A 15,187-nucleotide genomic window follows, 5' to 3' on the forward strand; every position below is an offset into this window, starting at 1 on the left:
TGCCAGGCCTGTTTTTTAATAACTACAGAACAGAAGCAAGGAAAGAAAAACCTCTTTCCCATGGCTTTACGTAATCTTCACCTTCCATGACAGTCATCCACAATGCGCATAGCCTTTACACACTCTTGCCGACTAGCGAAGAGTGAGTCCTTGTCCATTGCCTAACTACGGTGAAGGAACGTCACTCGTTCCTCTAGCCATGAGTCGCTTTATCTCATCTAAACTGATAGCAGGTGAAGCTGTGCTAACGTGAAAGCTTTTTATGTGACGTATCAGTGAATCTTATCAGGAATGTGTGCAAAGGTTATAGAGGTTTTCATTTGAAGCGATTTGATACGTGTGCATCGATATTTTGGAGCTCAATTTGCTGTTTTTAAAGAAAGTTAAAAACTACCCTCGACGGGTTCACCTCTCAGTGTTTAAAATGAAGTCGAAACTGTTGTGCCTGTGCATGTGCATTCTGACGGCGAAAGTGACTTGCAACGGTATGTATTGAAAAACATTTACGCTGGTCATTTATCAAGGAATGTAATTTCATCACACTTCCTGTAGAGTTGTATAGTCGCGTAAGAAGGCAAGCTCCCATACATTAAGGCGCACTTTTGTCCATTAATTGTACAATTAAGAGGCAATTGTGGTTGATTAGTCACGTAAGGAGGCAAGCTAACATACATTAAGATACATTTTTGTCGATTAATTGTACAATCAAGAGTAAAATGTCGTTGTTTAAGACTTGTTACAAACCACCATAAAATTATTACATTTACACCTTATGCTGGAAAGCAAACCTTGCATCGTGTATTATTGCCTGTTAATTTTAACATTTTGATTATAAAATTTTGGGTGCGTTAGCACTTAGGCTATTTTGCTCCCGTCACATTATACGGGGTCCAGCCCCTTACCTTTACTAAGAACAACTCTAACGTTGCATAAGTAAAATCTTAAAAGCTTAAAATCTTCTGACTTTGGTTAAAATCTGGGGCTGTAAAGGGGCACTCAGCACACACAAGGACAAAAAACAGGACAACGCACACAAAATTATACTGGCCAGAGTGCCAGTCGCCAGAGCCTCGTTCGTGTGCAAAATGCAGTCCAGGGTGTACTACGTGGAAGTGAGGTTACACCCCGATTTTAACATTAACTGACTTGCTTGCCAAAACGGCACAATCATGGGAATTTTGAAATGTTTTAATAATTGCATAACAATGGTAACCCGCCAGCTCGACTGTCAATCTAGCGACCGAAATTACCAGGTTCGAATCTTGGCGTGGATGTTCTTTGCGACTGCCCCTTCATCAAATCATCACCCATTCTCATCGTCCCTATCAGCCGAAAGTGGAATTTAAGCGACGTAAAATAACGCAAATTTGCCACCGACTGTACATAAAATCTGTTTCTATATTTTGCTTAATTTGCATTGTTCTTCTACGTTTTCAATTAATCGCGACGATGAGGATAAATACTGACCTGGTGAAAAGGATAATGGGGTTCGAACTTGGAACTTCTGGGTTCGTAGCACGTTACGCTGACCACTCTTGTCACACACAATTTAAAGCTCAAATATACTAAAACAGAAAGTAACATTTATCTAAGTATATTGTTACGTATGATACTTGACTGAGGCGTTTGTCACTTTTGTGGCCAAGCATGTCGAACTGACGATTCAAGTCATGGTCTGGGCAATGGTTATCCTTTATCTTATTGCGATTATTCTCGTGGTCACCTGCTCAAGTAGATTTTATGAACCTTCTGTCCACTGTGAAAATCCTGATTATGCTGCTGTCGAGAAGTATATAGAGAAAATAACTCCTTCGTATTCGGGAATAAGCTATACAAGCAAGATTCCTCACCTTCTCATACTTGTGCAGTCGAAAGTGATATGATGAGCACCATACTACAGCTACTCTTATCCTCGCCCATACAGTTATATGCTGAATATAACCAGTGCTCAACATGGGCCTAACTTGGGACTTAACTTTGAGGGGGGGGGAGGTACAAACTTGAGGCTTAACTTATAAAGGGGCAGTGTCGAAAAGTTTTTCATTCAATACAAATAGTGTCCAGGATAATTTGCTAAATAGCTGTTGCATTTGCGAAATCATAAATATTATTATTCATTACTTAGCTCCTCAGGTCTTAGGATGTTAACAAAAGTATCCTTAACTTGTAAATTTTAACAAACCTGATTTTTTTTGGAGGGACGGGCTTAAATTCCACTTTCGGCTAATAGGGGCGATGAGAATGGGCGATGATTTGATGAAGGGACACTCGCAAAGAACATCCACGCCAAGATTCGAACCTGGTAATTTCGGTCGCTAGATTGCCCCCGCCAAGTTATGTCTATATGTTTCCCCTACCTCACTGTTCCCATGACCATACGAGCATCCCCTCCTCTAAACTCGAAGCTCGAGCAAACATTCCCCAAACTACCAATGTCCACCTCAAGCGATGACCGTAATAATTTTTTAGGTCGATGACAATCGGGGCGCAGGAGATCAAGCCCAACAGCCCCTGCTTCTTGTATTATTTTTACCGTTTGTTCTTGAATTTTGCGCATGCACCCTGATTAATAATGGAATTTCAGACCACGCCCACAAAGTATTAAAGTTATGAAAAAGTTGTCTTTAAAAATTTCAAAATGCAGATATATTTAAGGAAAAATTGATTTTTGCTTTAGTTCGCAGTGTAGAATTATCATTATCAGCCATCTTGTTTCGTAAGGTAATAAATTGTTCCCTTGTGACAGAACGCAGACTAAACGGCGGGCATATTTACAAAATGATTGATACGTTTTTCTTACATGATAAGATAAAAGCTTGAATCATTGCATCGTGTGAAATGGCAGTGGCACGTTGTGACGTTGGCAAATGTTATGAGTGTTTTGTCCAACTGTTGTGTTCCGGGTTCGAATCCAGCCCTGGGCATAGGTGTTCTTTGCGAGTGTCTATTCATCATATCATCACTCATCCTCATCTTCGCGATTAGCCAAAAGTGGCAGAAAAAAACAAAATAAATCAAATCAATCAATCCAACTGTTCTGTAGTTATTATTATTATTGCATTATTACGCAATAGTATCATTCATTAATTTGTCGTGATCTGGAGGACAAAAAAATGAATGATACTCTCACTATTCTGGACCTTGAATAATTCATGAAATTTTGATATAAATAGTCAGTTTATGAAATCTGTGTATAAAGCCTGAATCACACGGAACTAGATTTCCAGTAGGAATGTCCTAGTTGTCGCTGGACTGGCTACCCATTTGCTAGTTACCGCCTCACACGATACTTCTTACCGTACTTGTCGATAGTCTTTTGTTCCCATAAGGCATTGCGCAGAGCAGACAATCTGTAAAGATGGACGAGCAATTTGAAGAATGTTGTAAGAGAATTACTGCTTTGTGCTTTTATTAAAAATTAAAAAAGATAAGTATGGACTAGGGATTGACTCGAAATCGATGCGTATCGAACAAGCTTTTTAATTAACTCGGGTATACATATTCATACATGAGATTCGCAGGATTCATTCACAAATGAAAAAAAAAATCAATTTAATACACTTTGTAATAATAAGGATTTTCATTTTCGGCTAATCATATTTCTCACGTACACATCTCACTCATTGCTTTGCACAAATACCTAAGTATTATTGAACTGAACACGAATGCACTGCACGTCATCTCTTTCCTTTTTTTAAATCGAGAAACTTACAAAAACACTCAGAAACCACAGACAAAAATCTCCCCTTTGCAAACTCACAGATTATCTTCACATGGCCAAACTTTGCTCTGATTGGCTGTTCCACAGAATCCAGTCTTGGAAAGCCAATATCAATTAGAACATGTCCTATTCTTTCAAACCAGTCAAGCAGCCAGTCAGACATCCGGGCAGGTAGCCAGTTCAGCGACAACTAACTGGATATCCAGTTCCGTGTGATTCGGCCTTAAGCCAGTAGGGATGGCCTGATCGGTACTTTAAAGAAATTAGTGGGGAGTCGTATCTAATACACCACTAAATGTCATTTTTCATCTGTCGATGTTTATCAATTTTAGTTACATTTTGTAGTTTTTAGTGCTTTTTTTTCCATGCCTGTTTTGAGAGGTTTTTTTTTCCTATCGATCTCCATGCTGGTTATAATCCCTTATCATCCTTTACTGTACTTTCTTAATAACTATGTGACCACAGATAGCGTTAATATAGGTCACTGAAAGTATCACATTGGAGATGTAACATCTTTTTATGAAATCTTGTGATAACTCTCAGTCGGTAATTAATTTGTGAAAATTCTTTAGGTGTATAATGATTTAGCATGTTGTTTCTCAAGCACTGAGACTTTATTTCTAAAATAAGATATAATAACTAGGCTGAGCCGATATCACTGGTATTGGTACCAGAAAGTATCGGTTGGAAATTATTTACCGATTCCGGCAGATACATTTCCGGCATCTTGGTCTTGCACGAGTTTCGGAAAAATGCCGCTTGACACTTTCAAAGAGTCAAATATCGTGGAAAGTATTCAGAATTCGAAGTTTCTTTTTATATTGCGCCAGTTTTGTGAGAAAAACTTGATTTTTGGAATTATATAACAAGTAATTTAATATTCTGATGTAATTCCTGAATATTTTAGCAAACATTTTTGATGGATATAATTAGAGATAAATACATACACACTAATAGTAATCAATATTTTGAACAACTTTCAATTACTAAAATTTCCAAGTATCGGTATCGGAGGAAATCGGTGAGAGTATCGGTTGAAAGTGGTATCGAATCAGCCCTAATAATAACGGGCAGATTATGATGAGCTCGAGCCCCACAGACCCATGCAAGTTGAAGCCACTGGGTGTATTCGTAAACCAAAAATTGTGTAGTCTCATCTTTAATTTCCTGTTAATGGAATATTCAATGAATGCAAGAAGCAGCACTTACTTACTTGAAGGGTAAACATGCTCTACTGTGGTAGTCAAATTTGTTTGAAGAGCCCAAGGACAAAACAGGAGTCCTGGCGCGTTAGAAGACATCCGTGAAATTCGTTGCGGCATTGACCGAGTGTTGCGTCAACTCATTCACCAAGAGTTTTATAGTTAAGTAAACGATTATGTAATGACGAAAGCTAAGCTGGCCGATTACACCTTGCATCATCTTGCAATGCTGCAGGCTCCTCTCGCCTTCGTACCGTTTCCAGAAGGTCCGGGTTCAATGTTTTCCCAAATTATTTTCTCTTGTTGATGCAGTTGTTCACAAGGACGCGTGGATGCAAATTGTAAATTACTATTTTCATCGACTCTTCTATTTAGGTCATGCCCCTTAGCCAAGGATGATACTTGAGGGCACGTCCGTATTAAGGGCCTCTCAGATGGCGTAGTGGTATTGTCGTCACATCAGTGCCGGATCTACAAATCTTGTCCCCCCCAAAATATTACCGAAGGCCCCGCTCTACCTACCTACCTCCACACACACACACACACACACGCATGTGAATTATCGGGGACAAAGCCGGAAAAATTCGAACCCGGATCTCCCGCGTGGTTGTCAGTCGCTCTACCGACCAGACCACCGTAGCTCCATGCATGAGTTCCATACTTGAATTAATTCAGTTTATTTTAACATATTATCTTGTTTCTATGGATTATCTTCACACTTAAAATGTCTCACCTCGTTGACGAGACAATTATTTCGTAACAAAGAAACAAAAAAATGCTAACTGAATTTGTTAAAAATCGAATGACTAGAAAGGAATTTCGTTCAATTGCTTTCATAAATACTATATTTATGTAGATCTCTTCTACTTAATAGTAGTAGTGGTATTAGTAGTATTATTGGTAGTAATTCAACTAATTATTTAATTGTAAGTATTATTAATTAATTATGAGCATTATTAATTTATTAAAGTATAATAAAACAATGGTAATGTGAATTTGGAGAAAGTTTTAGAAATACCCCCCCTTAATAAAATCCTGCGTACGCTACTGCGTTGGAATATACATATATATAACATTGCCACATCAGTGGATGTGCAGCCACATCAGTGGAATATGAAGTAGCACACACATGCTTACAGGTACATGTAAAATATATGTATATATAAAAGAGTGACATATTGAAAACAGAATATTTTCAACTTTTGCTTGACTTTTCCGAAGGGAAACAAAGATGCCTATTTTGCAATGGACTGGCTCATTCAAGAGCATGAAGACTATAGCATTCCCATGCTTCTTCCCGTGTCCTCCCGTTTTGCCTTATTACGTTTTCACCTTCCCCAATATAATTTCAAATGATTTATGTGACACGAACTTTCTAAGGCGAAACGGGACATCCCATTTCGCCTTATCCTGTTTCGCCTTACACACAAAAAATTTCCCACCTGGGAATATTATCGACTTGAAGGGTAATTCATAATGGGAGCGCAGAGCTTGCCTACCTTGGCTCCCCCACCACGATCCCTAGGTTAGGTTAGGTTAGTTTCTTAGTATGAGTCCAAGAAACACGCGATAAATACACGTTACATCAATGTAGTATGGTGTTTTATAATGACCCTTCATAATATTTGCTGGTGGGAATTTTTTTGTGTAAGGCGAAACAGGATAAGGCGAAATGGGATGTCCCGTTTCGCCTTAGAAAGTTAGTGTCACATAAATCATGCAAAATTGTATTGGGGGAGGGTGAAAACGCAATAAGGCGTAATCCTTTTCCCTCTGTTCTCGCACATATTCATTCATAATATACCATGCGTTTTCCTCAATTCATTGTCGGTTTGAAAGAGGAAATACTGAAATCGTAAATGCACAAGCGCAAGAAAGACACTCAAACTGAGTGATAGTCCCACATTATTGATTCTGTCCATTTCAGAGCAGAATCCTGCCTAATTTACCAACTGTTGTATGCGAAGTTTCTGTGTGCAAAAGTTATGTAATATGTTGAATGTTATACATTGCCCCCCCTACAAAGGGGGGGACGAGAACTGAAGGGGCCGGGGCCCCCTGCCCCCGGTTTGCCCCCCCCCCCTGGTGATGTGATATATATACATGACACTGTTTTCTCACACCTGGAAAATGATATATTTCTTACAATCATGTAGTCATTTTTCCTGATTAAAGCTAGGTTGAAGAAACTTCCACCACTGCATTTCTCGTGAAATTCTAGCCTGATTTGATTCTAGTCTGCCATGCGGGAGACCCGGGGTGGATGATCTAAGGTCAGAATTTTTCCTGCTTTGTCCATGGTACCCGGTGGGGGATAAAGGCGACCGGAGCATGGTGCTGATGACATCACCTCCAAGATGTCCAATATCGAAAATATGTGGGCCCTATCCCCATATAACCTAAATGTCCCTCAAATGGCACGGTGCTATATGCACAGGGAACTTTGCCTATACCTGTGCTATATATTTGATTCGTATTTCTACCCCTGAGTAACTACGTTTATTTTTTACAAACGCGAACCCTCTACTATGTCAATGGCTGAGGGCCCCCTAAAGGCTTACTTGTCCCCCCGCCCGCACTGCGGGGTTTTGCGGCTTGTAGATCCGGCACTGCAGTCACATTGTAACGAAGGGGTCCCGAGTTCGGATCCCACTTTAAACTGTAGAGGGCGTGGCGTGGGGAATCCGATCCGATAAAAAAAAATGTATCATCCAGGAGTACTGATTGGTTGATTTGCTTTATTTTACTTCACTTTCTGCCACTTTTGGCTAATTGCGAAGATGAGGATGAGTGATGAAATTGATTGATTTAATTGTTGCTTTAAGTTCACTTTATGTACAGAAAGGCTAATCGGGACTGGACCTACAGTTTTAAAGTGGGATCCGAACCACTGTGCCTCCGGGTATCGAACCCGGGACCCATCGATTACAAAGCGACGACGTTACCACTACGCCATCGGACAGGGTATGACGAAATTGATGAATGGACATTCACAAACATCCTTGCCCAGGTCGGCATTCGAACCCGGGACCCCTGGCGTCGTAATGCGATAGAAGTATTTCGATAAACGACTGTTACATTTGTAAAATTATAAAAAAATACTTGTTAGTTTGCTCCTCAGGTTCCAGGATGTTAACAAAGTACCATTAACTTGCGAATTTTGATCAAACTGAAAATTTTAGGGGGCAAGTCCCCCTTGCTCTAACCAAGTTACGCCTATTATCGAAACGACTGTGAGGCTTTCAGACCAAATTATGGATAGGCTAATAGGGTCTAGACCCACGGTTTAAAGTGGGATGCGAACCACTATGAACCTCCTCCAGGTATCGAACCCAGAATCCTTGATTACATGGCGACAGTTCCAATATGCGATCGGAGAGGGCCACTGGTGTTACCAAAGGAGTCTGAAAGGGGTTATATCTCAAAATAGACCCAGCTTGCATAAAAAATAATAAGTCGTTGGACACATGAACATGGACGTCCGCAGAATTTTATCCTGGGATGGGAAAGGAAGGTTTTTTTCCAGGGGGGCAAGCAACGCACATTTTCTCCAAAAATAGTGTTGTTCCTAAAAAAAAACATTGCTTAAATTTGAATTTATGGTGTTCTTGCAATAATTAACACATATTGTTGTGGCTAAATTGAAAATATATGTGAAATACATAATTTTTGGTTGACTTTAATTTTCAGGAGGGGGGGAAGCCCTGCCTTCCGGACGCCCATGCACATGAAGATGCTTCGTAGCTAGTTGTTTGAGGAAAAAGTCATATCCCTCCTTTCTTTCACAATTCCTGCGAAAGCTAATGTCTGCACACAGCACAAATATAGTCTTATTTTTCTTCTTTTGCAGCGATTACCTTGTTCGCACGCCTTGAAAATTCCACTGTTTAGCAATCCTTTCAGAGAATTTGATAATTTTGTTGTGTGTAATTTTGTCGCCCCTTCCGAAACAGCTACTACATGGCAAAAAGAAGAATCGTGTTGAGATACAGATTTATTATCGAAGTCTCATTAGCATCGAAAATATGAAGCTAAAAATAAAAACTAACTCTTTACACGAAGAGGGGATTGCAAAAAATCTGAAGGACGGCGATTACTTCAGTAAGAACTCGATTGTAACCTTGAACCAGACCTCACCCATTCGAGGAAGAAGAAAGATAATTACTGAATTTCACAAACCATGTTTCTTGAGGATACATTTTAATCATTTTGCATAGCTTTGTACGTACACCACTGCAGGTTAATTTCGACAATAGGGATGAATGATGAACTAGTTGACACTATGCAACCAGTGGCGGCGATTGAGGGGGCAGTTGCACCCCGCCCTCCACTGTGCTAAACCATATCTACAAAGGGAAACAAACTGTCTTTGTTCCCCCAGTTTCTGCACCTCCCCCCGCTTTTGTAACCCAATCGCCCCCACTGTATAAAACTATGCCTAACTTGCGTGCAACCATGAGCAGCGATTTATCCCCACCCTCCTAAGTCCCCCAAATTTCTTTATCACTCCCTAACAGTCCCCCTAAAATCTTTCACAAATTTTTCATTTTGACTCTAAATATATCATCAGCCCCACCAAACATGAACTTAAATCACTCAAATGACCTTGGGCACATTACCAACCACATGTGAGTCACAATTGATTGATTGATTTAGTTTATTTTACTTCGCGTTTTGTGCCTCTTGGCTAATTTCCGAAGATGGGGATGAGTGATGAATGAACATTCACAAACAACCAAGCCCGAGCAGGATTCCAACCCGGGACCCTTGCCATCGCAGCACGATGTACTAACCACTCGGCCACAGGGTCCGGCTGCGAGTCAACGATTAGTCTTCACAGTGGTTAAATAATGTTCCAATTGCTTTAACCATGAGAAAGAGCTGACGTGTTTCCTCTTTATGGATTTTATAGGTACAACCACGGACACTTCTCGGTTGTAACAATTCCATTGACACCAATGGTGTAGTAACGAAGCAGAATTGTCCGTGGCTGTACATTAGAATCGTTAGATTATTTGACCAGAGGCCTAGCAGCCAAGACTCTCTCAACACAAGTTTGACAAAAAGTTTGTTTTTACCCTTTAGCTGCCAATGTTCCCATTACGGAAACATATTTTTTTTGTCAGCTTCTCACTGAAATATGTAAAAATGTTTAACCATTATATCAAATGTACATGAAGTGAAGAACATAGTAATATTTTTTTAACTTCATAAAGTTATAAAAATGTATATCTTCAATTTTGGAAAAAATATTGTCTTTTGTATTAATTTTATAATCGTCTACCGAGCTGTGTTATTGCTCATTTCTTTTTATTAGGTCAGATTTTAGTAATATATCCATACTTGCATTATGTAAAATTATTTTCAAAAATAATATATTGTGAGAGAGTGTACTTTTCATCTGGTGTTTCCATAATGGGAACCTTGGCATAATTTCCTTGCACCAGTAGTTTCCCATTATGTTCCCGTAATGGAAACATTGGCTTGAAATGAGAGTTTACTCGAGCCACTAACCTATGGCGCTAGCAGTGCAGTCTTTCTCTCATGTAAGACGGCTTTGTATGTTTTGCTGTTGTCTGTCCTTGATGTGTGTGTGTGTGTGTGTTTTTAATTTCAACAATGTGTCTTTAATTTCTGACTACAGAGGACGACTTAGATTACTTGGGAGTGACCAAATTGGACCAAATATACATATTGTGTGCTTGCTTCCAGAACCTGGAGTTGTTTCCGATGAAGAAACATTGACGACATTGAACTTGTTGACATTATGTATCAATACATTGCAGGAAAAGTTGCAGTGGATAGGTCAAATTTTGAAAATGTGGAGTGTACCAAAACAGAAGAAACAGAAACAAAATTGGACAAAACCAAGTGAAGTGACACATTTTCCTGGTGAAAGTTTGCTAGAATTGGTTGATAATCATCGTGAGTTGTGTAACACCATATCAATTTCTCAAGAGGTATTTTGATGACAAAATTTTGCAACATCTTCTAGATGAAATCTCGAGATATGCTAATAAAAAAAACAATGTCAACTTTCACATCGGTGTTCCTGGTCTGAAGAAGTTTTGGGGAATTATTCTTTTCAGTGGATATCATTCATTACCAGTGGGGTAGCGTTATAGTATGCCCTTATCCCCGACGTTGCCAGATTTAAAATTTCAAAAATGCGTAAATGCTGTAATTATGAAGTAAAACTTGACTAATTTCATATATGTTTGACTTTCATGGCATTATAATAGCTATTTTTCGCGATCCGCTTGCCACGCTCCACTAACAACACTCGTTCTAGCATTCTTTTCAATGCCTTTCCTGGCCGGATGCCGGGCAGGTTCAGCGTAAAGGACTCTATATTCCTTGCTGTCTATCTGGAGGGAAAGCTTGAATCTCTACAGCATGCGTGCAAATGCTCTCTCGTACGCCAGCGTATGGAGCAGAGGGCTACGGTGATTGGGTCATGTGACCCTTCCTGCCGGCACGAACAGCGATGTGCATTAAAAACTAAAAGATCAACACAGTTTTTGTCAAATAAGTTGGTGAAGTCCTCATGGTAGAAATTCAGCCTGTGGCTGCTCTATCACTTAACCCGTAAAACTATTATTTTTTATTATTATTATTTCGTTATTATCTAACTGCTTAATATTGTATCAATGGAAATGTTTAGCATACATTTGAAAACTCTTAACATCGAATGGTCTCTGGACAAAATTATTTTAAAATGTTTATCAGCATTCTCAAGATGCAATAAAAGTGGTCTGAATTACTAATTGGCACTGTTACATCAGTAGAGTATACGATAGTTGGATCATCCACCCACCTCCATGTCAGTATGTTTTGTACAGCGCGCCAAGATGACAGAAATCCCTGGATCGAATCCTGGCATGAGCATGGGTGTTCTTTGTGAGTGTCCCTTAATCAACTTTATCATTATCATCACTCAAATTCATATTCGCGATTAACCAAAAGTGGTAGAAAAGCAAAGTAAAATAAACCAAATCAATCCGTAGTTGGACCATCCACAACAATGACATCTACTGTTGTGCAGAGGCGCTTGTGATTCAGGTAGGTTTTCTAATGACTTGCGTCACGTCGAAAGGTATAAAACACCAGAGTTCAAAACATTTGTTGCATAGTGAGGCATCTCATTTTCTAGTTAAAACATGCATGGATGATGTTTTATTGAAAACCCAGCTGACTTCAGGCAAATAATACCTGTGGCGACTAATACCATAAGTAAATTATTAAGCAAAAAAAGGGCCGACCCTTCCTTCGGACTTGGCGTTCCCACCTGAAATGCCCACGCTACGCCACTGTTCATTACCACAAGGGGATTTATATTGGATGACTGTAGTATACCATTAGTGCACAACAGTGGCGATTTCTCTGGGTGTGTAAGTCGTGTGTCAACGGCCAAAGGAAAATGAAATAAAGAAGAAAGTATCTGTACTTTTATAAATTACAATTTTGAGCGTTTATCTTTAATTGTCAGTTTCGAGCGCCCGGTAGTTTTTCGAACGTGGCGCAGCGATTGTCAGGCAGGCAGATCGGTCCCGGACTGCCAGGACGTTGGAGAGGAAATACACATCTTACCCACTGCCAAAACATAGGATGACCGCGCATGGGCACCCTGCCACCCACCATCATGGTTACCTTCTCAAGGCGTTGTATTTGTTCCCAACGATTTGGCTTTCATTCACCCCGCGTTCCATGTTGTTTTGCTCGTGATTGTTGTGCATAATTTTTTAAACGTGTGGTGTGAAGTGATGTGATTATTTTAAGATGGAGAAAAGTGAAAGTGTTGTGCAAAAGTATTTAAATAATTCCTTTTCTTCGCTTTCGTATTCAGAGAAAAAACAAGTGATTGACAATGGTCGACCATGTCCGAATCTCATGATATCAACATGTGTTGGAAGGAAAAAGTGGTGCTAGAAAAGGTTTTGAGAGACATTTTCGAAAAGCACTCTATGAAATTTCAGACTGGCTTTGCGGGTGTGATGTGGTGAATAAATTTTACTGTTTGACATGTTTATTATTCTCGACTAAAAAAGGTGTTGGGAATTATCAAGGGTATGCGGATTTGAATCATCTCAATACTGCAGTGAAAAAACACAGAGTCTGAATTGCATCTTTATAGTTTCTTTAAATGTAGTAGTTTTGTTGCCATCCCTACTAGAATTGACGTTCTTTTGGATACTCAAAGAAAAGCTGAAATAGAGCTACACAATGAAAAAGTAAAAAAGAACAGGAAAATAATAAACAGGTTCATTAACACCGTCTGCTATTTAGCAAAGCGGGAACTGCCATTACGAGGCCATGAGGAAAATGCATCATCTTTCAATAAGGCAATTACATGGAATTCCTTATTGCAAGTGCCGAGTTTGATCCCTCATTAAAAGAACGTTTATTAAATTCTACAGTTTTCGCGGTACTTCCGCAGGCATTCGAAATGATTTAATAAATTCAGTTTCAGATGTTCTGAGATATGAAATCTACAACGAAATTCAAAACCCAGACTTTGTGGCTATCATAGGTCGATGAAACATCAGACATTAGCAATAAGTCTCAGGTATCAACCGTGTTACGTTTAAAATGTAACAAAGAGCTTAAGGTGTTCTTTTGAGATCTTAAATCACTGTCTCTGTTTTTCTCTCATTCTCCAAAGAGGTTACACGAACTTTCTGCTTTCATGTCCAGAAAGCTCCCGTCATTAGCTCCTACCAAATGGAATTTCACCTCTAGGCTAGTGTGGACAGTCAATGACAACAGAGAAACACTGCTTATGCTTTTTGAACATGTTAGTGAAAGTGGAGACTTCGATCATTTGACTGTAATGACTTCAAGAGGATTCTCTAGCTTCCTGAAGGATTTCGAAAATATATTTTTTATAAAGGCTTTATCCAACTTGCTTGCCTTTTCAGACGTATTATTCAGTATATTGCAGTCTAAAAATGTTGATATTTTGTATTGCAGTAATAAAATAACTGAACTGTAGGGGTGATGGGTGTTCCACCAACCTCTCTGATTTCAAAATCGTGCTTTAAAATTTAATTGTATGGCGAAGTATTGAACATTAATTTTCTCGTTTAAACAGTCATTGCTTCTCCTTACCCTTCAAATATATTAATATTTTAAATGAAGTATTTACTTCATTTAAAATAATTTATGTAATTTAATGTTTTTCTAAATATTTCTAAATTTACACCAAACATGTTCGGAGAAAATTTGTAACATTGGTTCACAGAAATGAGAGGGGGAGGGGTTAACATTCCTTCTTTGCCAACACCTTAAGTTCAGGGTCAGGAGACGCCACTGGTGCACAATAGTATGTCAAGAGGTAGATCCATTGACATAAAGTCGTCAAAAGATTTCAAGGCATCACGTACAATTAGAGAAAATCATTTGGGTGATTGTCCTTTGCTGGAAAACAAGATATATATATATATATATGAAGAAAAGAGCCATCTTTCGTTCCATGGAGATATTTGTGTCATAAAGTGGCATGATAATCAATAGTGTGTCTTGCATCAAATTATGAGTCTATAGTAGGGCTTGCTAAATGTTACAGCAAGTCTCAGCATAAAAAAAATGTTGTTCAGCAACTCTCATATAGAGGGAGTGCATCAAGTGTAGTGTGATGTTACATAGGAAGTGCTCCGAGAATTTATATGCTCAAAAATACACAAAAACACTAAACTGTAATTGAGAGACCTGTGTTGAAATTTTACACATAGTGTTTATGTTTTTTCTTGTATGATGTCAAATCTCTGTAGTTGTGTCGTAATTGAGTATAATAAATCAGTTTTTGACCCAAAAATCAGTATCCTTCAAGTAGTGGCGGGGAATGGGTTAACCTTCTAGCGGGCACGTTCATAATTGTGTCACCAGCGGGCACGTGATGCATTTTTTACGTCATTTAGTATCATTCATTATGAGCAAGGATTTTTATGATATAAACGTAAATTTTTTTTGGTCTACATTTATTTATATCATATCTGAGGTTAATATAAATGAAACATATTGAAATACAAGTTAGAATGCTGAAAAAAAAATACAGTACGTAACTTATTACATATTTATAGCGCACCACGCTTTTCATCAGCAGGCGCATGTCGTACTTTTTACAACAGATATTCCTGCTGAAAACCTAAATGTTACAAGTAATTTTTTAAATTTTTTCAGCATTCTAACTTGTATTCAATATGTTTCATTTATATTAACCTCAGATATGATATAACAGTTGGGCTGAAAAGTTCGTAGACTAACA

At 38.8% G+C, this 15,187-nt stretch overlaps 1 protein-coding gene across 1 annotated transcript in view; it reads left to right on the forward strand.

Moving 5' to 3' along the window:
- LOC145994901 (uncharacterized) overlaps window positions 1-15,187 on the forward strand; it is a 22,272-nt gene continuing 7,085 nt past the window's right edge. Inside the window, exon 1 of the mRNA XM_083131368.1 lies at window positions 1-485. Coding sequence (XP_082987494.1) covers window positions 425-485 — 61 coding nt within the window. The 5' untranslated portion in view covers window positions 1-424. The remainder of the gene's footprint in view (window positions 486-15,187) is intronic.

This window comes from Lepisma saccharinum, chromosome 11 (assembly GCF_977018435.1).
Source record: "Lepisma saccharinum chromosome 11, izLepSacc3.1, whole genome shotgun sequence".
NCBI classification, from domain to species: Eukaryota; Metazoa; Arthropoda; class Insecta; order Zygentoma; family Lepismatidae; genus Lepisma; species Lepisma saccharinum.